The 26,327-nt window shown below is 46.1% G+C and overlaps 1 protein-coding gene across 3 annotated transcripts in view; it reads right to left on the bottom strand.

Moving 5' to 3' along the window:
* Window positions 1-7,714: 7,714 nt before the first annotated feature.
* Window positions 7,715-26,327, bottom strand: part of RHBDL2 (rhomboid like 2) — a 69,824-nt gene continuing 51,211 nt past the window's right edge. The window contains exons 8-9 of one of the 3 annotated variants that reach the window (XM_068099277.2): window positions 12,217-12,278; window positions 7,715-10,415 (exon numbers count right to left, since the gene is read on the bottom strand). In XM_068099277.2, the coding sequence (XP_067955378.2) occupies window positions 10,236-10,415; window positions 12,217-12,278 (242 nt within the window). In that variant the 3' untranslated portion in view covers window positions 7,715-10,235. The remainder of the gene's footprint in view (window positions 10,416-12,216; window positions 12,279-26,327) is intronic. The other 2 variants (XM_068099278.2, XM_068099279.2) reach the window with 2 other exon arrangements.

The raw sequence follows: 26,327 nt of genomic DNA on the forward strand, positions 1-26,327 counted from the left end.
TCCTCGGCATCTTTTTCCAGAAGAGCCCTGTCTCGTCACAGTTGAAGATTTGCTGGGGGATGTATCGTTCGGCTTCTATCAGTTCGGCAAAAGTTATAATAAAATCTTCAGCTGCCTTCACATCCGAGCTTGCTGCCTCACCATGCCTGACGACGGAGTGAATGCCAGTCCTCTTCTTAAAATTATCAAAGCATCCCCGACTGCCTTTGAATGACTCTTCCGATGCCTCGTCCGTTCATGTTCCCGCCGTCTGCTGCACCAAATCCCCGTAAATGTCTCGGGCCTTCTCACACATGATGCTCTCGGTCACGGTATCTCCTGCGAGCTGCTTCTCCGTCAACCACACAAACAACAACTTCTCCATCTCTTCATGGACAGAGGTCCGGAGCTTTGAAATAATCGTAACGCCCTTGGCTGGCGTTATAGCCTTTATCGACTCCTTCTGCTTCAAAATCGTACATATCGTAGAAGTACTACGATCGTACTGCCTCGCCAAGTCGACAACACGCACACCTCGCTCATGTTTTTCGACGATTGCGTGTTTTATATCCAAGCACATCATCCTCTTCTTCTTCTCAGTACTGCCCTTGGCACTCAATTTCTTAGGACCCATGGTTAAAACTAAGAAATTTTCCAAAATAACCAAAATGCGAAAACAAAGCAGCAGCGATATACGGCAGAGATGCTTGCACGGCAAGATAACCACGTGACCGGAACCCACCTGGTGGTGGGTGGCGTAAGCTCGTAACTCAGATCTCGGCTCGCATCTCAAAGCAAAAAACCGCCGAGCGACGGCTCGTATCTCGGAAAACTCGTAAGTTGGTGCACTCGTAAGTCAAGGTTTCACTGTATATATATATACACATACATACATACATACATACATACATACATACATACATACATACATACATACATATATATATATATATACACATACACTCAACTGCCACCTCTCTCTCCCCCCACCCCTCCCTCCCGCCAACTCTCTCTCCCCCCACCGCTCTCTCCCGCCCGAATTTCTCCTCCCCACCTACCCCTCCTCACCTCTCAATCCCCCCACCTCTTTCTCCCCCCACCTCTCTCTCCCCCCCACCTCTCTTCATATTCCCTTCATGTGGTGACTCTGCTTTACCCAGCAATGCCAGGTAACTTTACAAGTGATGTGAACGTTTTTAAAACCTATCTTGATTAATTTTATGTATATGTCGTGGATTGAAGTGTGCCGCTTGGCATCCATATTTTGTTTTATAGCCCAGTCTCGGTCCAGGAAATTTTGGAGTACAGGATATTTGATTCAGTTGGAAGGTGAGGGATTTTGGTGTGGACTTCTCTTCCCATAAAAGTGATGCTGGAAATGCCCCTGTGACCCAATGCAGTGTTGTCTGATAATTTAGCAGAAATGTGAAGAGTGCCTGATGCCAATTCCTGTGAGCGACACCTGTTGTGTGAACAGCTTCACCCAGAGTGCAGAAAAACATTCTCCCTCCGAGTTGAGGTGTATTTTTGGCTTGAGGCCAATAAGGTGTATTTTTGTGTGTTTGATTCCGTGAATGCTGCAAAACTATTTGTATTCAAAACTGATAAACTGGGGTCCATTGTCTGATACAATTTCATGTGGCAAGACAGCCATACAGGAAGGCGATTCCAAAGTTTACGAGGACTGTGCACCGAACGGAGCATGTCAGTTGGAATTGGAGCCTTATCTTTGGAGAGGCAGCTTTCTTCTCTTCATCGCCATACCTCTCCTCATTGCCGGTGTCATGAAACAGATCCGCCCCGAAACAGATCCGTCCCCCGGCGATTCTGTACCGGTACAGATTCGCCGGGTTAGTACTTCGTGTTATGTAGAATTATTATATGTAAGTGCAAAATTTGCTACACTAGTGGAACCAATGTTTTTTTGCATCTACATACCCTTGGCAACAAGACCTGAGTTGGTTCAATTTTTTTCAATGGCGTCTTCGGCGGCCATTTTGAATTTCAAAATGGCCGCCGTTTTTTGCAATTTTGTATGTATTCTAATTTCTACAGTCTTAAACTACACATAGATAACTATAATTACAATAATTAAAGAAATATGAACATTTGCTTAATTCTTTTTTATCTTACAGGTATCCATAGACAAGTTGGATTTCAGCTTCATCGCCGCATAATGTCATCGTTTGAAGAGCCGCCTTCTAAGAAGCAATGCACAAGTTATGTACTTTGTGTATTCTGCCAAGAGAGAACTCCTGAACCTTTGGTTGACGTTGCTCATGCCAATTTCAAATGTGCTTCATATGAAACATTTCTTAGCAGCTTACACAAAAGAGTGCAACTTGGCAACTTAAGCTTTGCGTCAGCTAGTAAGAGACTATGTGATGTTTCTTCAGTCGTACTTAAAGAAAAAAAGGCTACATGGCACAAGCAATGTTACAAGGCAGTGACAAATCGTGCTCATATCAAACGTGATGAAGTGAACTTTAGTAAATCTTGTGAATCAAAGAATATTTCAAATCTGACGAACCGAAAGAGGGGACGACCGTCGAATCCTCAAAACCGAGCAGCACCGTCAACTTCAGCAACAACTGTGTCAACAGTTACAAGATCTCAAAGCAAAAGTGACTCATTCTTCAGAGATAAATGTTTCTTTTGCCAGAAAGATACTAATGAGGTTCTCCATCCTTGTACTAGTTATAGTAGAGGCTCGCATTTCACAGATATTGTCAATAAGAGTGGAAACAAGCCTTGGCAGGTAAACCTAGGTGATGTGATCACTTCTGGTGATTTACTTGCTAGAGATATTGTGTACCATCACCTTTGTTACACTCGTAACTGGGAAAAAATATGTTCAACGTCCACATCGTAAGGGTGGTGAGTTGTCCTTTGAAGCCAAACAGGAAGAGAACCTGAAATCCATAGCAGCTGAAGTAGAGTTTACAAGCATCATACAGCAAAGGATTGATGAAGGAGAGTTCATCCCCATGCCTGATGTGCACCTTCTGTATAAAGATATCTTCCAGAACCCCAACGTTCCTGGTTTTGATCCCAACAAGAGGCTATACTTAAACCAGAAACTGAAGAACAACCTGGATAATGTCGAAATCACAGGCATATCTGGAAAACTATCAACAGTTCATTCCAGTGATGCTGGTGCTGCAGCTATTCGGGCAGCTTCTGCTGAGCAAAAGGATATGCAAGCAAAGTTCAAAATTCTCTTTCAAAGTGGAAAGATTATAAGAAATGCAATAACACAGGCGAGGCAAAATCCTTGGAAATTTGAGGGGTCGCTAAAGGACAGTATTGAAGTTGGAATACCAGAACAACTGTTCTGTATGATAAGATGGATCATCCAGGGAGCAGCCACCACCAAAACACAATCACGCAATGAAAAGATAAATGGAACATGTGCACTTATTGAACAGCACATCATCCAGGAGTTCAAATCTGATCGGCAGGTGCAATATCAGCCAAAGTCCTCAACTTCAACCTTCAGGTTCACAACTGAAACGCCATTAGGGGTTGGACTTTCACTCCATCGCCATCATGCACACCGCAGTCGCAGAGACATAGACATGTTGTACCAGAGTGGCGTTGGTGTTTCATATCAACGTGTAAAGGAGATCACTTCAAAGATTGCCACCACAGTCCAAGAGAATATGAATGAATTCAATGGCGTTTACGTGCCTCCAGGACTGTTGAAAAATCTGCCAATCAGATGCTCAGCTGATAACATAGATGCCAAGGTAGACACAGCTGATGGACGGAACACATTCCATGGGACTGCTCTTGCTGTCTATCAACGAGTTCCCCCAGATGTATCAGAATACGAGACTGTAGCTGAACCACTGAAGCTGCATGACAACACCTCAACAAAACTTGAGAACATCCTGCCAACTGTGACTGAAATGTCTGACTGTTCAATTACTGGTAACCCCAAGCCAAGTAGAAGTCCACGCTATGAAAACTTTAAACTTGGTCAGTATCAAGATAAAGTTGTTAATGCAACACAGCAAGACTTTGCATGGCTACTTTCACGGTATTCACAGAGGCACCATGAAGAGACATCGGACGGTATACCAGTTTGTTGGTATATTTCTCAAAAAACGTCTGTTAACTGGATATGTGTTCTGGTGGATTTTCTGTACAAGGAATGACAAAAATGCCAGAAAAAATGGTTAATCAAAGTGTTTTATGTGAAAAGATACATACAAAATTGCAAAAAATGTCGGCCATTTTGAAAGTCAAAATGGCCGCCAAAGACGCCATTGAAAAAAATGGAACCAACTCAGGTCTTGTTGCTTAGGGTATAAGGATTCCAAAAAACATTGGTTCCACTAGTGTAGGAAATTTTGCACTACAATGACACAACACCAAGTACTAGGGGGGAGAGTTTATACGGGGGCGGATTTATTTCGCGACACCGGCATCATGCTCTTTCCCTCACAAGCCCTGTGCCACACCAGCGTGGATGGGCCATACCGGATCGAAAACCAGCCCACGCTCTCACCCGTCCCCATTTTTGTGCGAGTCCTGATATGTATTTTTGGCACCCATCATGTGTTTTACCCTCGCCAGAGGGGAGGGTGTTGCATCTGAGTCCGTTTGTCTGTTTGTTTTTTTGCAAAATTAAAGATTTTTCAAGTATATTGGTCGGTTCCGTTTGTAGTTCTGTCTGTCTGACTGTTTGTTTGTCACCGGCCTACAGGTCACAATTTTCAACCGATCCTCACGAAACTTCACCAAATGGTAGAGTTGATCAAAAGAAAGAAGCCTATTCTTTTTGGGGGGCAATAGGTCAAAAGGTCAACATAGGCCAAAGGTCACCAACTTTGCTAAATTTCTAAAATCCTCAATTTTCATCCAATTGACTTGAAATTTGAACAGGACTTGCAGATCTGGTCATTTAATTCAACAACCAAGTATTTTTGAGGTCAACATAGGTCAAAAGGTCAACATAGGCCAAATTTCTAAAATCCTCAATTTTCATCCGATTGACTTGAAATTTGAAGAGGACTTGCCTATCTGGTCACTGAATTCAACCAAGTATTTTTGAGGTCAACATAGGCCAAAAGGTCAACATAGGCCAAATTTCTAAAATACTCAATTTTCATCCGATTGACTTGAAATTTGAACAGGAATTGCAGATCTGGTCATTTAATTCAACCACCAAGTAATTTTGAGGTCAACATAGGTCAAAAGGTCAACATAGGCCAAATTTCTAAAATCCTCAATTTTCATCCGATTGACTTGAAATTTGAAGAGGACTTGCATATCTGGTCAATGAATTCAACCACCAAGTATATTTGAGATCATTATAGGCCAAAAGGTCAACATAGGCCAAATTTCTAAAATCCTCAATTTTCATCCGATTGACTTGAAATTTGAAGAGGACTTGCATATCTAGTCACTGAATTCAACCACATATTATATTTTAGGTAAACATAGGCCAAAAGGTCAACATAGGCCGAAATTTTTAAGTAATCAATTTTCATCCGACTGACTTGAAAATTGAACAGCATTTGCACATTGAGTCACTAAATAGGGAAACGAACTACTTTTGAGGTCAAAAGGTCAAAGGTCAACTCAAGGTCAACCTTCCAAAATCGTCATTTTTCATCTGAAAAATCATCACTTTTCTTCCTATTGACCCGAGCTTTGATCAAGATTGTCAATTTTAATCTTCATGAAATGGACAATTTGCTGTATCAATGGAATTTTTTTTCTTGGGGAGGGGTTGGGGGGCGTATTTTGCAAGCACCGTGCTCCGCATGACGTCTTCTTGTTTGTTTGTCACTGACCTACAGGTCATAATCTTCAACCGATCTTCACGAAACTTCACCAAATGGTAGAGTTGGTCAAAAGCAAGAAGCCTATTGTTTTTGTGGTCAAAAGGTCAAAAGGTCAACATAGTCCAAAGGTCACCAACGTTGCTAAATTTCTAAAATCCTCAATTTTCATCCGATTGACTTGAAATTTGAAGAGGGCTTGCATATCTGGTCACTGAATTCCACCACCAAGTATTTTTGAGGTCAACATAGGCCAAAAGGTCAACTTAGGCCAAATTTCTAAAATCCTCAATTTTCATCCGATTGACTTGCAATTTGAAGAGGACTTGCATATCTGGCCACTGAATTCAACCACCAAGTATTTTTGAGGTCAACATAGGCCAAAAGGTCAACATAGGCCAAATTTCTAAAATGCTAAATTTTCATCCAATTGACTTGAAATTTGAAGAGGACTTGCATATCTGGTCACTGAATTCAAGCACCAAGTATATTTGAGGTCAACATAGTCCAAAAGGTCGACATAGGCCAAATTTCTAAAATCCTCAATTTTCATCCAATTGACTTGAAATTTGAAGAGGACATGCATATCTTGTCACTGAATTCATCCACCAAGTATTTGTGAGTCAACATAGGCCAAAAGGTCAACATAGGCCAAGTTTCAAAAATCCTCAATTTTCATCCGATTGACTTGAAAATTGAACAGCATTTGCACATTGTCACTAAATAGGGAAACCAACTATTTTTTGAGGTCAAAAGGTCAAAGGTCAACTCAAAGTCAACCTTCCAAAATCATTTTTCATCGGAAAAATCGTCACTTTTCTTCCTATTGACCCGAGCATGGATCAAGATTGTCAATTTTAATCTTGTTGAAATGGACAATTTGCTGTTTCAATGGAATTTTTTTCTTTGGGGGGGGGGGGGGGGGGGTGGGGTGGGGGGAGCGGATATTGCAAGTATCGTGCTCCGCATGACGTCTTCTTGTTTGTCTGTTTGTTTGTCCACACAGAATAAATATGATTTTCTCTGCAACCGTTGGTGCCATCGACAGGAATTTTTCACCAAAGGTGCAACTCCACCTGTATAAATTTTTAATGAGAATTATGACGTCATAGGTCACGTGCTTCGGCCGCCATCTTGGAAAAACGGAAAAACGTAACACCTCGAAATCTCTGAAAGCACTGCATAGAAAAATTGAGACATAGCTCATTGTAAAGAACGCTCCATGGGGAATAACATCTGTGAATGATGATGTCATAGGTGCCTCCATTATGATGTCATAATTTTACAAGTACAATACGTCAACCGATCAAGATGAAATTTCTTGAGCATAATCTAGGAATAAATTAGTGGAGAAAAAAAATAATTCTGACGTCATCGATCACGTGGTTCGGCCGCCATATTTGTTTTAGCACAAAAGCCTTAAAAACCACTGAAAATACATCCTCGCGAGGGTTTGCAATCTCTGATTGCTCTTTTTCTTGTTTCTCTCCTTGTACATAAGATTTCATGCCCCCTCATCACTATTTGTGTCTGCCGGCGGCTTGATTCTTCCGTTTTATCAATGTCGTATAGTCTACCGTTATCTCCGTATTTCTTTTAATAAACCCCATTTTAACTCTAGATTTCTTCCCGCCTTTTTCCTATCGGACATTGCACTGTCAAATTCGGCCTCGAATTGGAGCGATCCTTGGGGTTTTGAAAATGGTAAAGAACAGTTAATTAATGTGAATTTGGTAAGCTCAGCGATCTTCAGGAGCAGCAAATGTTCCTGGTGTGAAGGTATTCAGACCTGTTGGTCTTCATTCACACTTTATATTTTATGTAAATGCAAATTTGGACGACACCCACCGACCACTTCGATATCAATCAATTAAAGAAGTTGTGTTTTGAAACATAATGTAACCCCGGCTCGGAATTCTAAAAAAAATCCAATTAAAAAGTACAAAGCTTTCACACTACCATTTTATTCAAGATTCATTGATTTGAAATTTTTTTATAGAAAAGGTACAAAAACAACAACTACTTAACAATGGATTGTGAAAATATGAAATTATGACATCATGACTGGGCTCTGATGATGAAAACGAACTTTGATTAAGTGAATTATAAAGTTGCATATTTGACACTTTTCACATCAATTGGTTTAAACTGATGGCACAGAATGGTTGAGTTTTCTTAAACTCTTTAAAAAGTCTTGATTTAAAATCTCACCCTGTTTTTGTGTACAAAGTCAAGGCTCATAGAAGAGCTACAGCACAGAACGGATCAGGACACAATGGAACAGCGGAAATAGAGAGGGAAACACCAACAGCAGCACCGAGGGACAAAACAGACAAAGACGGACAAACAAGGGATGACGGTAGCGGATGATACAGGGGGTGGACAACATAGATACAGAAGCAAACACTGAGAAAGGAAAAACTGGAAATTTGTGGGGGAGAGGCAGTGGTTTAACGTCCTGGGGTAGAAAAGATCATGGTTTCATCATCGAGACCTCTACTCGTAGACAACATGTGGCACTCAATGGAATCCTTTCATTTCCTCTCCCTGTCAAGGCTGGAGGCAGTACTCTGGGCGCAATGCTATTACTGATCTTCATCATTGATCTTTACGACTTTGGAAAATCCTCGATATCGATTTGCTGATGACTCCACTCTCTGCCATGACATCGCTCATCCTTCAGACAGGCAGGCTGTTGCCTCTTTCGTCTCTTTAGACCTTGAAAATAAAATAAAAAAGTCACATTTGGAATATGTCTTTAAATCCTGACAAACTCACTATCTCTCCAAAAGGACTATCTGGCAAACCCTCCTATCTACTCTCTTAACAATCCTCTTGAGGAAGTTCAATCATTCAAACTCCTGGGTCTCAGTATCAGCCATGATCTTTCTTTGGCAAACCACATTTCAAAGTTGGCCTATCCACCTACAAGGCCTTCATCCGCAGTTTTATGGAGTACTTGTGGTGGTGGTTCATATGCAGCATGTGGCTGCTTGGCTGCATCATTTTTGGGGGATCCGGCTGTGCTCCTGATGCAATGCCCCCGATTACCAGTAAGCTGGTACTCATTTTGCCGACCTCGGAAAGATGACAGGTTGAGTCAACCCACCTAGTGTTATTCAAATGGCACGACAGTGGCTCAAACTCAGAACGTTAAGATGGCAAGGCAGCTACCATAACTGTTAAGCCAACACCACGCTTATAATGGTGTACTGCTCTCCCCTTTGGGGTGGCTCGCCTGCGTCACATCTTGCTCAGCTTGACGCCGTAGAAACCAAGGCCTTTAAGATTATTGGAATCACCCACAATGAAGCTGAGTCCATGGGCTTACTTCACCATTGCAGACAGGCCCTATTTCCGGTGTCTTCTACCACCTTATTTCCGGTTCCTATTTTCCGGTTCTGGAGAGTTGTTCTTCTACCACCTTATTTCCGGTCTTGCACCCTTTGCTCTTTCCGTGCTTTGTTCGCCCCAAGATTCTGCAGGGCACACATGTTTCCACCATCAACCCCCTTTCTGGTGAAACTACCTAAATCCAGGATCACTGCTCACCTCCAGTCATTCGTGCCTATTTTTTTTTCGCACTTATGGAATCAACTTTCACATTCTCTTCAATCTCATTCTTCCCTCCAGATGTTCAACACAGAATCTCAGATCATCACCAATCCAAAACCATGATCTTTTCTACCCTCGTTAACCCCAACCAAATCCCCCCTCCTTCCAAATATCCTTGGAATTTCTTGTCTGTCTATCCAGAATTGTCCACCTCATGCATCGTCGCCTGCCCCCCATTCCTCCCCGCACCAATTGTTTGTCCAGGTCTCCCTCTATCTTTGCCTTCAATTGTTGGCATTTCCCCCTCTCTCCACTGCTCCTTTTGCATGATGCGTCTGCACCGTTCCTTTTGTGCCCTGTTTTGTGTGTTACATCCTGATCCATTTAGTGTACTAGCTCTTCCACGAGCCTCGACTACAATTTTTTTTTTTGTAACAAATCATTGTTTACAGACCTGCTGCGGTCATTAGATTTTCAGGTTACAATGTAAAGAAATTTTTTCTTAAAGCTAGGATTGGATATTTTAGAAGATTAAAAAAGCTACGATATTTCAGTACCAGTGATGAATTGTTCCAGGGAGTGTACCGAGGTAGAATTGCGGAGTTTTGTCTTTTGCAATGACTAGCACACATTTTACTTTGGTAAAAAAAAACAAAGTAAGTGGTAAAAAACAACAACAACATCTCAGCGTTAGCAATCCAAGGAATCCCTGCATCTGTCACGCAATCTCATGAATTTTCACGAGAAACTCGTAAGGCCGCAAGGGACAGGTAGAGATGTTTCATGGGTCTTACTTTGACAATAATGTCACAACAAAAGTAGTTTTGTGATACGTTGTTACCAAAATTGTTATATTGTCGTTTTTATCAAAAGTTATTATTATAATAATGTCGCTATGAAACGAGAGGTCTAGTTCGCTGGAGAAAGCCACAGGTTGTATGCGACAGCGACCAGGGCACACGCGATGTAGACCACGATGCACATCCAGAACCGTGGATCTTTCAGCAGTTCCTTGTCGAAGCTCGAGAAAACCACATATCCCATGCTCAGTCCTGCAAGGCCTCCGGCAATGTGGGCCACAAATGACACCTGCACAATAGGACGGTCATTAATTTTAGGCAGTTTAAAATATCCGGAAAAACTAGAAAATGGGCAGCGCATTGTGCAATGTAGTATTTGCTCCAATCTTTCACATTACCATCAATATTACATTTGTGAGAGCACATTGTACAAGGATATATAAAAGGCGTATAGACAGGGGAAGAGGTCATTTGGACCATCATGTCTGTGTTTAATCCACAACCAATAATGGTCAAAGTTGTGCTCCAAGATGCTGCATCCCTGCCGGCACTGCACCGGAACGGCAGTGTTTAGCCGAATTAAACTTTGTTGGGGGAACTGAGAGAGAGTTCCAGAACTGAGAGAGAGTTCCAGAACTGAGAGAGAGAGAGAGTTCCAGAACTGAGAGAGAGAGTTCCAGAACTGAGAGAGAGTTCCAGAACTGAGAGAGAGGGTTCCAGAACTGAGAGAGAGTTCCAGAACATAACTGGGAGAGATCCAGAACTGAGAGAGTTCCAGAACTGAGAGAGAGTTCCAAAACATAACAGAGAGAGTTCCAGAACAGAGAGAGAGTCCCAGAACTGAGAGAGAGTTCCAGAACTGAGAGAGAGTTCCACAATGAGAGAGAGTTCCAGAACAGAGAGAGTTCCAGAACAGAGAGAGAGTCCCAGAACCGAGAGAGAGTCCCAGAACAGAGAGAGAGTTCCACAACTGAGAGAGAGTTCCAGAATTGAGAGAGAGAGTTGCAGAACATAACTGAGAGAGAGTCCAGAACAGAGAGAGAGTTCCAGAACTGAGAGAGAATTCCAGAACTGAAAGAGAGTTCCAGAACTGAGAGAGAGTTCCAGAATTGAGAGAGAGTTCCAGAATTGAGAGAGAGTTCCAGAACTGAGAGAGAGTTCCAGAACTGAGAGAGAGTTCCAGAACTGAGAGAGAGTTCCAGGACAGAACTGAGTGTATTTATCGACTCCTCCATTGGCCTATCCACGTTCTGGAGAGTTGTCCAAGCTGCACAAGATCCTTGCGAAGAGCCTCGTGTTTGCCAGTGCAGTTAGGTGATTGTTGTTTCATCACTACAATTGCTCATAGTTTACATCTACTTGGTGATGCAGACCTCAGGTGACGCATCGTAAGTGGCAAATATATTATTACATAGGGGTAATGCATACCGTAGTAATGGAGGCGATTCTGTAAAATTTATTTAGCCGGTAACACGACGAGTTCCCTATTTATCTTAATGTGCATCCATTGTGGACAAGGAGAGGGAATGTGACAGGGACAACATCGAATACAAGACAACTTTAGCATTTTGCAGTCACGTCTTACAGAGCATGTGCAATTTCTGAAAACGGTGACAATGGCACGATAAAGTCTTGTACATCACTGGGTTGAGTGCGAGATGTGGACTTAACAGCAGAACATCCTTGAAACTAGCTCTTGGTGCAACTTGAGTGTTTTCAAAGTCGAACTTAGTCGGTCGGTTGATCTCATCGTGTCTGATAAAAGCACCAAGTTAGATTTTTTATATATATTTTTTGTATACAAGATCGACGCTCTTGTAAGAGCTAACATCAATCACAAAAAGAAAAACGGACACACAAAAAACATACAATAAAGGTAGCGGGAGACAAGATGGGGAGAGAGAGGGAGGCACACAAGTACAACAGCAGAGAACAGGGACAACAGGAGATCTGTGGGAGGGAGAGGGCTTTGGGGGAGCAGGCATGGGAAGGCGGGGGGGAGGGGAATGATTCCGTTATGATATACACTTATAGGTGATCACCTTGGAAAATATGTTCCTCGGAATGGGACAGGCAAAGTACAAACTTACCCTCTCCGCAAGATCTTTGATGATGTATCTTCTATAAATCGCCAGGCTGACATCAGAAATCACTGAAAAAGTGCGTGGAAAATAAAGCAATGAAAACCGTTAAATGAAGAAGATTTACATGCATGTACATTTGCACCTGTGAAACATATGACAACAGAAGGTAACACACATGTACAGCACCAAGTATGCTGTGAGTTAGAAATAGATGTACTTGTCAAGTGTTGAGTTGGTCTCCTTAGATTGTTGCAGACCATCTGAATCAGAAATTGCCCAAAAGGGCAAATGTTACCCTCAATGTCCCTCAGGCGAACAAAGTTATCTGTTGAGTAAAGCTTTCAGTTAATTTCCATCAAGCTCTATGAATGATGTTATCCTTCCATGGTCAGCGAAATGAGCAGCAGCTTTCTGGGAAGAATGAGCCAATCGAGTATCCTGCATCGGAATGGCGACTCGTCCAGGATTGTACCCCCGAGCCAAGAAAAAACTGCCTTGGCAGCCCAGTGCTCCTGAAGACGTGAAAGGAGTGGTTCTTCATATTATTCTTTGAATTATCTACACAGTGACCTGTGGCTTGGACTTTGATGCATAGTTGAACATCTGTATTGGAACATCTGCATTATTACCTCCGCCACCAAAGGTGGATGGAAAGAGCTGATGTTTTCACCCCTGTCTGTCTGTTTGTGAACAGGATATCTCAAAAGGTTGTGGACAGATTTGGACGAAACTTGGCGGGCAGATTCGGTGTCTGACAAGGACGATTCGATTCGATTTTGGTGAACATCTGAATATGGATTTGGAAATGATAATTATTTAATTTTTTAAGTGATTCTTCACCATTGAATGATCAGGCTAAAACCAACATATAGCAGGATATCTCAAAAAGTTGTGGACGGATGATTTTGATTAATGTGATTCTGTATTGTGATTTTCTGGTCTACTCTGGGATACAAAACGTAAACTGTTCACCTGGTGGAGGTATGCTCTCTACTGAGTGCCGTTCTAGTATACATCTGTTAACCTTCAGTTTCCATATGTACTTACCTGATGCACACTCATTAAGAATACACCCACCAACTCCCTTGCTTCACTGCTATAAAGTTTATTTAAGTGGCTTCGCTGTCATGGTCTATGCAGGGTCACATGACACCATGTAGTGACCAGATCCAGATAGTGAGGGGACGATGACATTGTGATGCACTAGGGGTGCTGGGAGTCGAAGAAAAGGATCGACTTCGGCAGTTTTTGTTGTTATCAGGCCGTGTGATGCAATCCGACATTCTGAGTGGAATCCAAGATTCAATGAAATCAGAGATGCCAAGAGCATAGAGAAAAAGATGGAGGGGCTCAGAGTCTGAGGGAAACCGAGTGGGAGCCATGCTTATAAATGTTAGTGTAAGGGGGGTTACTGTGTATAACTAACCTTAACCACCACCATGAATCAATACCTCCACAATGACACAATACCACCACCATGACACAATACTACCACCATGAATCAACACCACCACCATGACACAATACCACCACAATGAATCAATACCATCACAATGACACAATACCACCGCCATGACACAATACCACAACCATGACGAGAAACCTCCACAATGACACAATACCACCACCATTAATCAACACCATCACAATTACACAATACCACCGCCATGACACAATACCACCACCATGACGAGATACCTCCACAATGACACAATACTGTTACGTGTTACGGGGTCCCCCCCTTACCTCTGCTCTCGGTACACCTCCGAACCCCGAAGGGTCCCCGGCAGAAATGGGGGACCCTAACCCCGAGAGTGTCCCCGACAGAAAGATGTGTTATCCTTGGTTGAAATCCAGCAAATAATGAAACCCTCAATGGAACCAGCAAATGAAACAGTCAAATCAATAATGCAACCACACCAGGTTATAAACAAACAATAATATATTATAAATCACACACAAAGAGCCATACAACAATGGGGGCAATCACCCCTACTTTCAAATCTTACGATGATATCCTTATCAAGCCCCTTAACCCCAAACTCACGGCACCTCCCCAATGTCTCTGCACCCCTCCAAGGCGAAGTCCCAATGTCTCTGTGCACTCCCACGATCGGGGAGTCAAGGCCCGATGGTCAATTGAGGCGTAGGCGAGCGAGACGACCCCGAGGTCACGTTGTACAGCACCCAGCAACACAGCGGTGGAAAGGAACCTCACAAAGACGCGCTTCGACGTACACGTTGCGGTTCAATCCGCGAGCCTCTGTATAATTTTTCTGGCACAGCTGTCCCCGGCAAACCACCGGGGAATAATGCCCAGCCGACATGACCAAAACCGGTTCACTGCCGGTTGCTCGCGTGGCGACGATGGCGGACAGCTTTCCCTCGAACCCGGGCTTTGAGGCCAGGATCCTCCGGAACCTCAATGAGGATACCCGACGACACAGGCTCCACGCACTCCGGCGATAACTCTTATCGCCCGAACTTCCCTTCAAGGACGCAAAGTTCACTCGCACTGTACGTTGAACGCTCGGTCTAGTTCATCCAGTGTCCACCAGGAGCTTCAACAACAACGTCTGTTTCCGATCTCCTACTGCCTCTTTCTTCTTCACTCCACCTCTTCCGGTCACGATCCGGATTTCCGGCCACATTTTACCAGGAGTGCTTTTAAATCTTTTAACTATGATAACCCTTTCCCTTCAACCACAATCACCAGAATACTTCGAACCAACAACAATAATCATAACAACAATCATTAGGGCCGAATCCGTAACACTTCCCCCCCTCAAGAAAGAAAGTTTGAACACCGCGAAAACTTTCTTTGCATGCCCTGTTTAAACAAGCAAAATTAAATTCACAACCCAAATCAGCAATCCCCATGGGCAACAATATTCAACCTTCCCCAAAAATAAAGCAACAAAATTTTACACAACCCCCAGAGCTTTCCAAAGTTAATTCCCTCTGGACCAAGCGTCAACAACGACATTGTCCCTGCCCCTCTAATTTTTACTTCGAGTTTCTCTTGAATGAAGGTTAAGGGGTTGTGATCAAAAACCCAAAGGCCAGCAAATCTATAGCACTTTCCCCAGGAGGCCGAGCTGAAAGCCAGGTTCCATGGTGGTTGGGTGGTGAGGCCTGGAAGTATTCACTACATGGACGCCTTTAGGAACTTGGAGTTCACGGTTAGTCCCGGGAGGAAAGTTCACTACATGGACGCCTTTAGGAACATGGAGTTCACGGTTAGTCCGTGCAGGAAAGTTCACTACCTGGACGCCATTAGGAACGTGGCGTTCACGATTAGTCCGTGTAGGAATCTTGGCTCGGCGGCTCCGCAGCATTCAGTGCTTCACCTTTTCCGGACTCCTATAATTATGGTGGGACCACTTGTCAAAGTAGTCACCTGACTGGCGGTCTCCTTCTCGGCCACTGCTCTGATAATCCTTCCTTTGGGAGCTGTCATAACTCTGGAAGCCTCCATAATAATATCGCTTGCGGCCACCACCACTACTACTCCGTGGTCCTCCTCTGTAGCCCCCTCGATCCCTAGGAAATGCCTTCCCTACTGTGATGGTCCGACCCTCCAACTCCTTGCTATTGAGATCCTTTTCTGCCTCTCTGGCGTCCTTTGAGTTTTCAAACGTGACAAAGCCAAACCCTCTTGACTTTCGTGTCTCCCTGTCTTTTATCAGCCGCACTTCGAAAAGCGGTCCATAGTTGCTGAAGGAGACTCCAAAACATCTTCCTGTGTTTTGAAGTTCAGTCCACCTACAAATAACTTGCTAAACTTGTCGCCATCCCTAACTGGTGTGGTGTTATTTTCCCTACTGGGCTTTTTAACAACCATCGGGTTACCATAAACTTGACCACCGGCCAAATCATTCCCGATAACAACCGATACTCCCTCTACAGGAAGCGTGGCTTGTAAACCGACGGTGACCGGTCCTGACACCAAATCGGACTCCAAATGGATGACATGAAGTGGAGCACTAACACAGCCCCAATCCCCTGTAAACGAACACTATCCCCAGGTGCAGTCTCCTCGGACCATGGCAAGATTGATGTGCTCCTGTGTCCCTCAATATCCTAACCGGTCTCCGGTTAGTCGAGGCTCCATCCAGTGACACAACCACTCGGAAATAAATGGTTGGTAACCCTTTTGAGGGCGATTTCTCACAATGGCCATCGCATTTTGAGTCGTACTAGTCGAACTCCGCTCCTGATTTTCCTTTCCCAGAGCATAACAGTTGGACATCCAGTGTCCAGGTTTATGGCAAAAAGTGCAAGTAGGCCCGGAGGAGAACCTCGTGGTCTGCCAAGGCATGGGGGCGGCGGTCTGCCTCGAGTCCCCTGGACGATAGGTCTGTCTTTGAACCACAGTCTTCTGATTTCTAGAAGTCGTGGTGTCAAAGTGGACCTCATTTTCATCACGAGGCCGCCCCCATGGATTTTCATGAGGAGAGACGAGGCCGCCCCCATGGATTTTCATTCTCCGCCCCTGATGTACCATAGCTCCCCTGGCTAGGTCTGGGCGAGAAGTTCGGGTTGTGGAACCCCATCCTGTGTGTTAAGGCATAGTCATCTGCCTGGTGGCTGCCTCATACAGCTTTGGTACTTTCCTTTCCTCCAGATGAACTTTAATGTCCTCGTGGACACACTGTTGAAATTCCTCCACCAGGATCAATTGTCGCAATAGTTCGAAGTCTTTCCCAACTCCTTTTGAATCACACCACCTATCAAACATGGTTTCCTTCACTCTGGCAAATTCCACATGGGTCTCACTCTCCCTCCTCCTGGCATTCCGGCATTTTTGCCGGTAAGCTTCCGAGACCAATTCATAAGCTTTGGTGGTGGTATTGGAGCCAGCTTAAGGAGCCAGCTCCCCTGGCTAGGTCTGGGCGAGAAGTTCGGGTTGTGGAACCCCATCCTGTGTGTTAAGGCATAGTCATCTGCCTGGTGGCTGCCTCATACAGCTTTGGTACTTTCCTTTCCTCCAGATGAACTTTAATGTCCTCGTGGACACACAGTTGAAATTCCTCCACCAGGATCAATTGTCGCAATAGTTCGAAGTCTTTCCCAACTCCTTTTGAATCACACCACCTATCAAACATGGTTTCCTTCACTCTGGCAAATTCCACATGGGTCTCACTCTCCCTCCTCCTGGCATTCCGGCATTTTTGCCGGTAAGCTTCCGAGACCAATTCATAAGCTTTGAGAATGTGTTTCTTCAATACCTCATAATCTGCACATTGGTCAATTGGTAAAGCCGAATAAATCTCTTGAGCTTTACCCACCAGAACACTTTGCACTAGTATGGACCAGTACTCCTCAGGCCAGTTTAACTGTAGAGCCACTTTCTCAAAGTGTGGAAAAAACTTGGCTACCTCCTTTTCATTGAAGGGTGGGACCAGCCTCACATGTCTGCCAACATCCCAGGTGTTCTGACTAGGTGTCGAACCAGTCAGCAGGAATGGTACCTCTCTCATTAACTCCAGCTCCTTGACTATAATTTCCTGCTGATGCGCCAATTCACGGTCCTTTAACTCCCTTTCGGCTCTTCTCTCCTCTGCTTCGAGTTCCCTTGCAGCTCTCCTTTCCTTTGCTTTTTTGTCTTCTAACCTTTCCTGGAGTTCTCTTTCCACTCTCCTTTCCTCTGTTTTTTTTTATCTTCTAACCTTTCCTGGAGTTCTCTTTCCTGTACCTTTGCTGGAGTTCTCTTTCCTTTACTTTTAACCTTTCCTGGAGTTCTCGTTCCTGTGCTTTTTCCCTTTCCTGGCTCTGTAATTGTATCTCCAGTTTCCGGAGCTCCACATTTTCTTGCTCTTCTGGTAACCAATCCCAGGCTACCCCTTCCCATGCTTCTAATCCCACCATAGATTGTATCACCACTGTCTGCAACTCTGCCTTCTTCATATTAGTTCGGACCTCCAAGCTAAAATGTTTGGCCAATTTCCAGAGGTCCGATTTTACTAACGCTCTGAACTGTGCTTCACTAGGGGTCACTGTAAACTTCCCTGCGTCAAACTCCATTGTGACTACTGGTAACCCCTGTTAACCTTCACACAATAAATTTTTAACAAACAAATTTTTTTGTTGTTGTTGTTTGTTTTTGGAAAAAATTTGGGAATGTTGGGAAAAGTTCCAAATTTGGGAATTTTGGGAATGTTAGGGAATTCTTTCCCAGACTAAATTTAGGAATTTTTATATCCCGGACGCAGACCCAATTGCGAGCCCACGAATATCAATTGGACGAGCCCCCAATTTCTGTTACGGGGTCCCCCCTTACCTCTGGTCTCGGTAGACCTCCGAACCCCGAGAGGGTCCCCGGCAGAAATGGGGGACCTTAACCCCGAGAGTGTCCCTGGCAGAAAGATGTGTTATCCTTGGTTGAAATCCAGCAAATAATGAAACCCTCAATGGAACCAGCAAATGAAACAGTCAAATCAATAATGCAACCACACCAGGTTATAAACAAACAATAATATATTATAAATCACACACACAAAGAGCCATACAACAATGGGGGCAATCACCCCTACTTTCAAATCTTACGATGATATCCTTATCAAGCCCCTTAACGCCAAACTCACGGCACCTCCCCAATGTCTCTGCACCCCTCCAAGGCGAAGTCCTAATGTCTCTGTGCGCTCCCGCGATCGGGGAGTCAAGGCCCGATGGTCAATTGAGGCGTAGGCGAGCGAGACGACCCCGAGGTCACATTGTTCAGCACCCAGCAACACAGCGGTGGAAAGGAACCTCACAAAGACGCGCTCCGACGTACACGTTGCGGTTCAATCCACGAGCCTCCGTATAATTCTCACATGCCCTTTCTGGCACAGCCGTCCGCGGCAAACCACCGGGGAATAATGCCCAGCCGACACGACCAAAACCGGTTCACTGCCGGTTGCTCGCGTGGTGAAGATGGCGGACGGCTTTCCCTCGAACCCAGGCTTTGAGGCCAGGATCCTCCGGAACCTCAATGAGGATACCCGACGACACAGGCTCCATGCACTCCGGCGATAACTCTTATCGCCCGAACTTCCCTTCAAGGATGCAAAGTTCACTCGCACTGTACGTCGAACGCTCGGTCCAGAGCCTCAACAACAACGTCTGTTCCCGATCTCCTACCCCCTCTTTCTTCTTCGCTCCACCTCTTCCGGTCACGATCCGGATTTCCGGCCACATTTTACCAGGAGCGCTTTTAAATCTTTTAACTATGATAACCCTTTCCCTTCAACCATAATCACCAGAATACTTCGAACCAACAACAATTATCATAACAACAATCATTAGGGCCGAATCCGTAACAATACCACCACCATGAATCAACACCACCACCATGAACAAACACCACCACCATGAATCAACACCACCACCATGACGAGATACCTCCACAATGACACAATACCACCACCATGAATCAACACCACCACCATGCCATAATACCACCACCATGAATCAACACCACCACCATGACACAATACCACCACCATGACGAGATACCTCCACAATGACACAATACCACCACCATGAATCAACACCACCACCATGAATCAACACCACCACCATGAATCAATACCACCAACATGACACAATACCACCAACATGACACAATACCACCACCATGAATCAATACCACCACCATGACACAATACCACCACCATGAATCAACACCACCACCATGACACAATACCACCACCATGAATCAACACCACCACCATGACACAATACCACCAACATGAATCAACACCACCACCATGACACAATACCACCACCATGAATCAATACCACCACCATGAATCAACACCACCACCATGACACAATACCACCACCATGAATCAACACCAACACCATGAATCAACACCAACACCACGAATCAAGACCACCACCATGACACAATACCACCACCACCACGACACAATACCACCACCACGAAACAATACCACCACCATGAATCAACACCACCACCATGAATCAACACCACCACCATGACACAATACCACCACCAAGAATCAATACCACCACAATGACACCATACCACCACCATGACACAATATCACCACAATGACACAATACCACCACCATGAATCAATACCACCACCATGAATCAACACCACCACCATGAATCAACACCGCCACCATGACACAATACCACCACAATGACACAATTACTATGTAATGATGCTTGCCTATCTTCTCCTCCACAGGTTTGCGTGTGATGGCAGAATCATAGTATGTAGGTGAAATTCAGGCAGCTTTCCATAGCATCAAACAACACCTTATGTTTGTACATGCATTCACTGAGTGTGATACAGTGTCAGCTCTCCACAAACAAGGGAAGAAGAAGCCCTAAAACAGTTTAATGGTGGTGGCAATTAGGACTGCTGGTGTTTTCTCTCAATCTGACAGTTCGTACGACGACATAGCACGAGTGGGAGAGTCGATTCTGCTAAAACTGTACGTTGCTCTGCTGACAGGCCTGTTGCTCTTGATGAAGTGCTGAACATGATGAACTTTATTTTGCCTGCAAGTTAGGCCGTGTAAAATCATGCAGTTGTTACAAGGTAGGGCGTGTAAAATCATGCAGTTGTTACAAGACAGGGCTGGATTGCACGCTCTTGTGTACCGTTTGTGGTGGCCATTGAGCTTGGGGGAAGTGCCGTCACTTCCCAGGATACTCTACAGTCTACACTACAGGGCAAAAGTTTTAGAACACCTCAATTTTTCCAGTTTTTATATAAATTTACGTAGTTTAATGTCCAGTGAATAACCTGAAATGGTGCAAAGGTAAGCAGTAAATTGCTCGAGGTTAAAAAAAAAAGTTTAGGTGAGCAAAAACGGGAAAATAATGTAAATTGCATAGATATATTGTAAAAAGAGGCCTTCTTCAGGGAACAAGTAACGGGTTAACAACTTACAGCTGTTCTGCAGCAATGTGAGTAAATTAAGCCTTGAAAGTTGATGCAAACAATTCCTGCAGGTGTCCCAACCTCTGCTGATTACTTGGTTACAAACCCCCTGTCTGTATCAAAGCAGTATTGGAACAGACTGTTATTACACCCTCTGAAGCATTATTTGGACAATATTGCACTGCAGGAAGTAGTATATTGGAAAATGGAGGAAACTCTGACAGGAAGAGGTCTGGCAGACCCAAAGCCACAACAGAATCAGAAGAGACAAGTTTCTGAGAGTCAACAGCTTGCGTGATAGGCGGCTCACAGGACTACAGCTTCAAGCACAGTTTAACACCGGTCGAAGTAAGCAAGTCTCAGATTCAACTGTGAAGAGAAGACTTCGAGCTGCATGTTTGACAGGTCGAGTGGCAGTAAGAAAGCCATTGCTAAGATGGCAAAATAAGAAAAAGAGGCTTGCCTGGGCCATGAAGCACCACCAGTGGACTACTGAAGACTGGAAGAAGGTCTTATGGACCGATGAATCAAAATTTGAAATCTTTGGTTCATCACGCAGGGTTTTTGTATGTCGTCGAGAAGGCGAAAGGATGGTTCCTCAGTGTGTGACACCAACTGTCAAACATGGAGGAGGAAGCGTGATGGTCTGAGGCTCTTTTGCTGGATCCAGAGTCGGCGACTTGCACAGAGTGACTGGCACCCTGAACCAAAAGGGCTACCACAGCATTTTGCAGCGCTCTGCAATACCCTCTGGTATACGCCTAATTGGTCAGGAGGTTCACCCTACAGCAAGATAATGACCCTAAACACCTCCAGGCTATGTCAAAACTACCTTCGAGGAAAAGAACAAGACGGTAGGCTTCAAATCATGGAATGGCCAGCACAGTCTCCAGACTTAAACCCCATCGAGCTGGTTTGGGATGAACTGGACAGAAGGGTGAAAGCAAAGCAACCTACAAGTGCAACACATTTGTGGGAACTTCTGCAACAGTGTTGGGAAGAACTTCCCGAACAATATTTGATTTCCATTGGAGAAAGAATGCCACGAGTGTGTTCGGCGGTTATATCTGCAAAAGGTGGCTGCTTTGCCGAGTCAAAAATTAAAATTAAATTTTGTTAAACAAAATCATTCTTTGATTTCTTTTTTATCTCCAATTGTTTATTTGTTCTATGCTTAATTTCAGAGTACAGTGAGACATTAAATGCGTAAATTTGAATAAAAACTGGAAAAATTGAGGTGTTCTAAAACTTTTGACCGGTAGTGTAGGTACCAGCGTACCAACTCTTTGATATGACTTGAACTGACCCAATCTAGATGGGTCTCAACTGCAAGAATTATCATACCATTGATGTACAAAATGATGTTATTGAGGAGACTTCCCAGAGACTCAATGGAATGCAACCTAGTGCTACCTGCCTCATGTTCCGGTTGTCGGTGACTAAACTATATGTATGTGTGTGTGTGCCGTTGGTTGTTATCTCCAAATGCGGGTTTTAGAAGGTGGAAGGGAGTTCACCCAGGTCTCGATGTATCCACCTTCGTGTGTGTGTGTGTGTGTGTGTGTGTGTGTAAGGGAGGGGGGGGGGGAGGGGTGGGGTTTGTGTATGTGTGTATGCATGTAAGTGGTTTTTGCCTGTTATCCCCACGGAGATGGAACGGAGATCTACAGGGTCTCAAAGTATCCACCTCTATTAGCGTGTGCGTGCATGCACGTATATGTGTGTGTGTGTGTGTGTGTGTGTGTGTGTGTGTCTACGTGCGTATGTGTGTGCACAATATATGTACAATATATCACGCACAAGACGCGTGTACACAACATACCACTGTACAACATGTCACGTACAACAAGTGTGTATGCAATACAACATGTGCACAATATGTGTATGTGTATATAACGCATAAAAATAATATGTGTGCATACATTACACAGCATATCATGTCACGCAAAACAAAACAAAACAAAATGTGCCAAAGCAAAACCTAAAGCAAAACCAAAGCCAAACATGTGTATAAATCATAACCATGCATGTGTACGGGCAAATCACGACCTATGCATGTGTGTGCGTGTGCAAGCGTGCATCAGGAAAGTAACGTGGGATGCTAATAGAAGATGGAGGATAACCTAGGACAACTGACAGGGTGTAAAGGGTAGATTGAGGATCGCAAGAGCAACAGAGAAGGATTTTCGGACAAGTGAGTGGATGCCATCCAGTCCAATCAGAGTCGAGGCCTGAAACCAGGAGCAGACAATACTGTATTTGAAAGCAAGCACAGCCAAGAGGAATTCTTCCTTCTCACGAGCAGAGTTGGCTGTGGTGCCATTTGAAGCGAGGGAAAGGATGGAGGGGGAGCATAAACCAGAGACAGACCTAATAAGGCACCACCAGGTTTTAGAGGAGGAAGACAGGTTTGAAAGTTCAATCTTGAGGCTGACCAGATGTTGTTTTCTGGCTCTCCTGAGATTGGACACACTTGTTGCAGGGTTTCTGGAATGAACTGAGTTTGCCTTCAGTCGAATTTGCCATTGTGGGAGCTGTGCTCGCACGATAAAATCTGACAAAATGGACGACGCCAAGAATGAAGTTTCTCTGAGCTATTTATTCCCAGCTCACTCAAACGAACTCAAAAGCACTGAATCAGCCCATCGAACGGGCAGCAATATATATCAGAAACTCAACACACAAAAGCCATGCCTCTCAGGCGGAGCGTGGTATGCAAATAGATAAGCCACGCCTCTCAACGGGGCGTGGTATGCAAGGCAAGCGTTCGCCCGGTAAAGGCAAGTCTCAACACGCCCGGGCGAGTCCGGACACGTGACCGCTCGCCAGTTGCGTCATTGGCCGGTGCAGGGTAATTGTGTCATGCTACCGGTAACCGCTACACGCGCCCCCCCAGAATTAACATGCACCGGGAGAGTCAGTTTGAGGGGGATCTTGATGACCCGGCCGAAACGACCCCTGGCGATTCGTGTGGGGGTGGGAGGTGGCGGGGCGGTGGATGGTCGGGCGGGGGGCCTGGTTGACGGGGGACGGCCCCGTCGTGGAGGAAGGGCTAACAGTGGAGGTTGGTCGAGGTCCAAATGGGCCGGCTTGAGGCGGTCCATGGAGATGCGGTCCGCCTTGCCGCCGATGTCGATGGTGAACGACTTGTCGTCCCTCTTCAGGACCCGGAAAGGTCCATCGTACGGCGGCCGGAGCGGTCCCCGGTGTGCGTCGTGCCGGATAAAAACGTATTCCACAGTGCGAAGCGCTGGGGGGACGTGGGGTTGGGGGCAGCCATGGTGGGATGTGGGCAAGGGGGAAAATCTCCTGGCGGCCTCTTGGAGGCCCGAGCGTTGGCGAGCCGCGGACCAGGGGACGGTGGCATCAGGGATGAATTCGCCCGGCACGCGCAGTGGCTGGCCGTAGACCAGCTTGGCGGTGGAAGCCTGGAGGTCCTTTTTAGGGGCCGTTCAGAGGCCCAATCGGACCCACGGGAGCCTGTCGGCCCAACCGTCGTCCTGGAGGCTGGCCCTGAGAGCGGCCTTCATCGAGCAGTGGAACCGCTCGCACAAGCCTTTGGCTTGGTGGTGGTAGGCCGTGGTGCGGTGAAGCTTGACCCCCAAGGCCTGGGCGATCGCGCCCCAAAGCTCGGAGGTGAATTGTGGGCCTCTATCGGAGGAGATGTCCGAGGGGGCGCCGAAACGGGCAATCCAGGTGCCAATGAAGGCCTGCGCCACGTCAGCGGATGTTGTTGATGCCAGCGGGACGGCCTCCGGCCACCTGGTGGTCCTGTCCACCATTGTGAGGAGGTGGGTGAAGCCCCGTGAGGAGGGAAGGGGTCCCACCAGGTCCACATTGACGTGGTCGAAGCGCCGCGCGGGCACGTCGAATGGTGCCAATGGGGCCTGGGTGTGCTGGTGTACCTTCGCGCGCTGGCAGGCGACACAGGCATTGGCCCAGTCGCGGACGTCTTTACGGAGCCCGTGCCAGACGAATTTCGCTGCCACGAGCTTCTGTGATGCTTTCCGGCCCAGGTGGGAAAGGCCGTGGAGGGTGTCAAAAATGTGCCGCCGCCATCCGGTGGGCACGATGGGGCGAGGTTGGCCCAGGGAGACGTTGCACAGGAGAACTATGCCTGTGTCCTCGAAGGGGACATCGGCCAACCGCAGGCCTGTGTCCGCTGTCCGGAGGGCTTGCACCATGGGGTCGGCGGTCTGGTCGGCCGCCATGTGGGCGAAGTCCACACCCAGGTGGACGGCGTTCGCGCTGGACCGGGAGAGGCAATTGGCCACAGCGTTGTCCTTGCCCGCGACGTGCCGGATGTCCGTCGTAAATTCAGACACGGCGGAGAGGTGGCGCTGCTGGCGGGCCGACCACGGCTCCGTAACCTTGGCCATGGCGAAGACCAGGGATTTGTGGTCCACAAACACCGTGAATGGGCGGCCCTCCAAAAGATGGCGGAAGTGGCGAACAGCCAGGTAAAGGCCGAGGAGCTCGCGGGCGAAAGTGCTATACTTGCGCTCGTTAGGGCGAAGCTGCCGGCTGAAGAAGGCCAGCGGTTGCCAAGCTCCATTCACCCACTGTTCATGCACGGCGCCCACCGCGTAGTCGGAAGCGTCCGTGGTGAGGGCGATGGGTGCGTCGAGCGCCGGGTGCGCCAGCATGGTCGCGTTGGCGAGGGCCAGCTTAGCGCCCATGAACGCCGGGTCCATCTCTGTGGTCCAGGCAACGTCGTGCTTGGCCGGCTTGCCCCGGAGGGCTTCGTACAGGGGGCGCATGAGTTTGGCGGTGCGAGGCACGAACCGGCGGTAGAAATTTACCATCCCCAAAAATTCCTGTCGGGCCTTGATGGAGCGAGGGCGCGGGAAACTTGTGACTGCCTCCACCTTGGTAGGCAGCGGGACGGCCCCGCGCTTCGTGATGCAGTGCCCCAGGAAGTCGACGGCCGTTAGGCCAAACTGGCATTTTGCCGGGTTGATGATGAGGCCGTGCTGGCCGAGGCGCTCAAAAAGTGTGCGCAGGTGGACGAGGTGCTCCGCCCGGGAAGTGCTGGCGATGAGAATGTCATCCAGGTAGACGAACAGAAAGGTGAGATCGCGCAGCACACTGTCCATCAGCCGCTGGAAGGCCTGAGCCGCATTCTTAAGGCCGAACGGCATTCGGAGGAACTCGAAGAGGCCAAAAGGTGTAATTACAGCCGTCTTCGGAACGTCGGCCGGCCGGACAGGT

Source organism: Myxine glutinosa, unplaced genomic scaffold, assembly GCF_964187855.1.
Source record: "Myxine glutinosa unplaced genomic scaffold, kmMyxGlut1.1 SCAFFOLD_394, whole genome shotgun sequence".
Lineage (NCBI taxonomy): Eukaryota > Metazoa > Chordata > Myxini > Myxiniformes > Myxinidae > Myxine > Myxine glutinosa.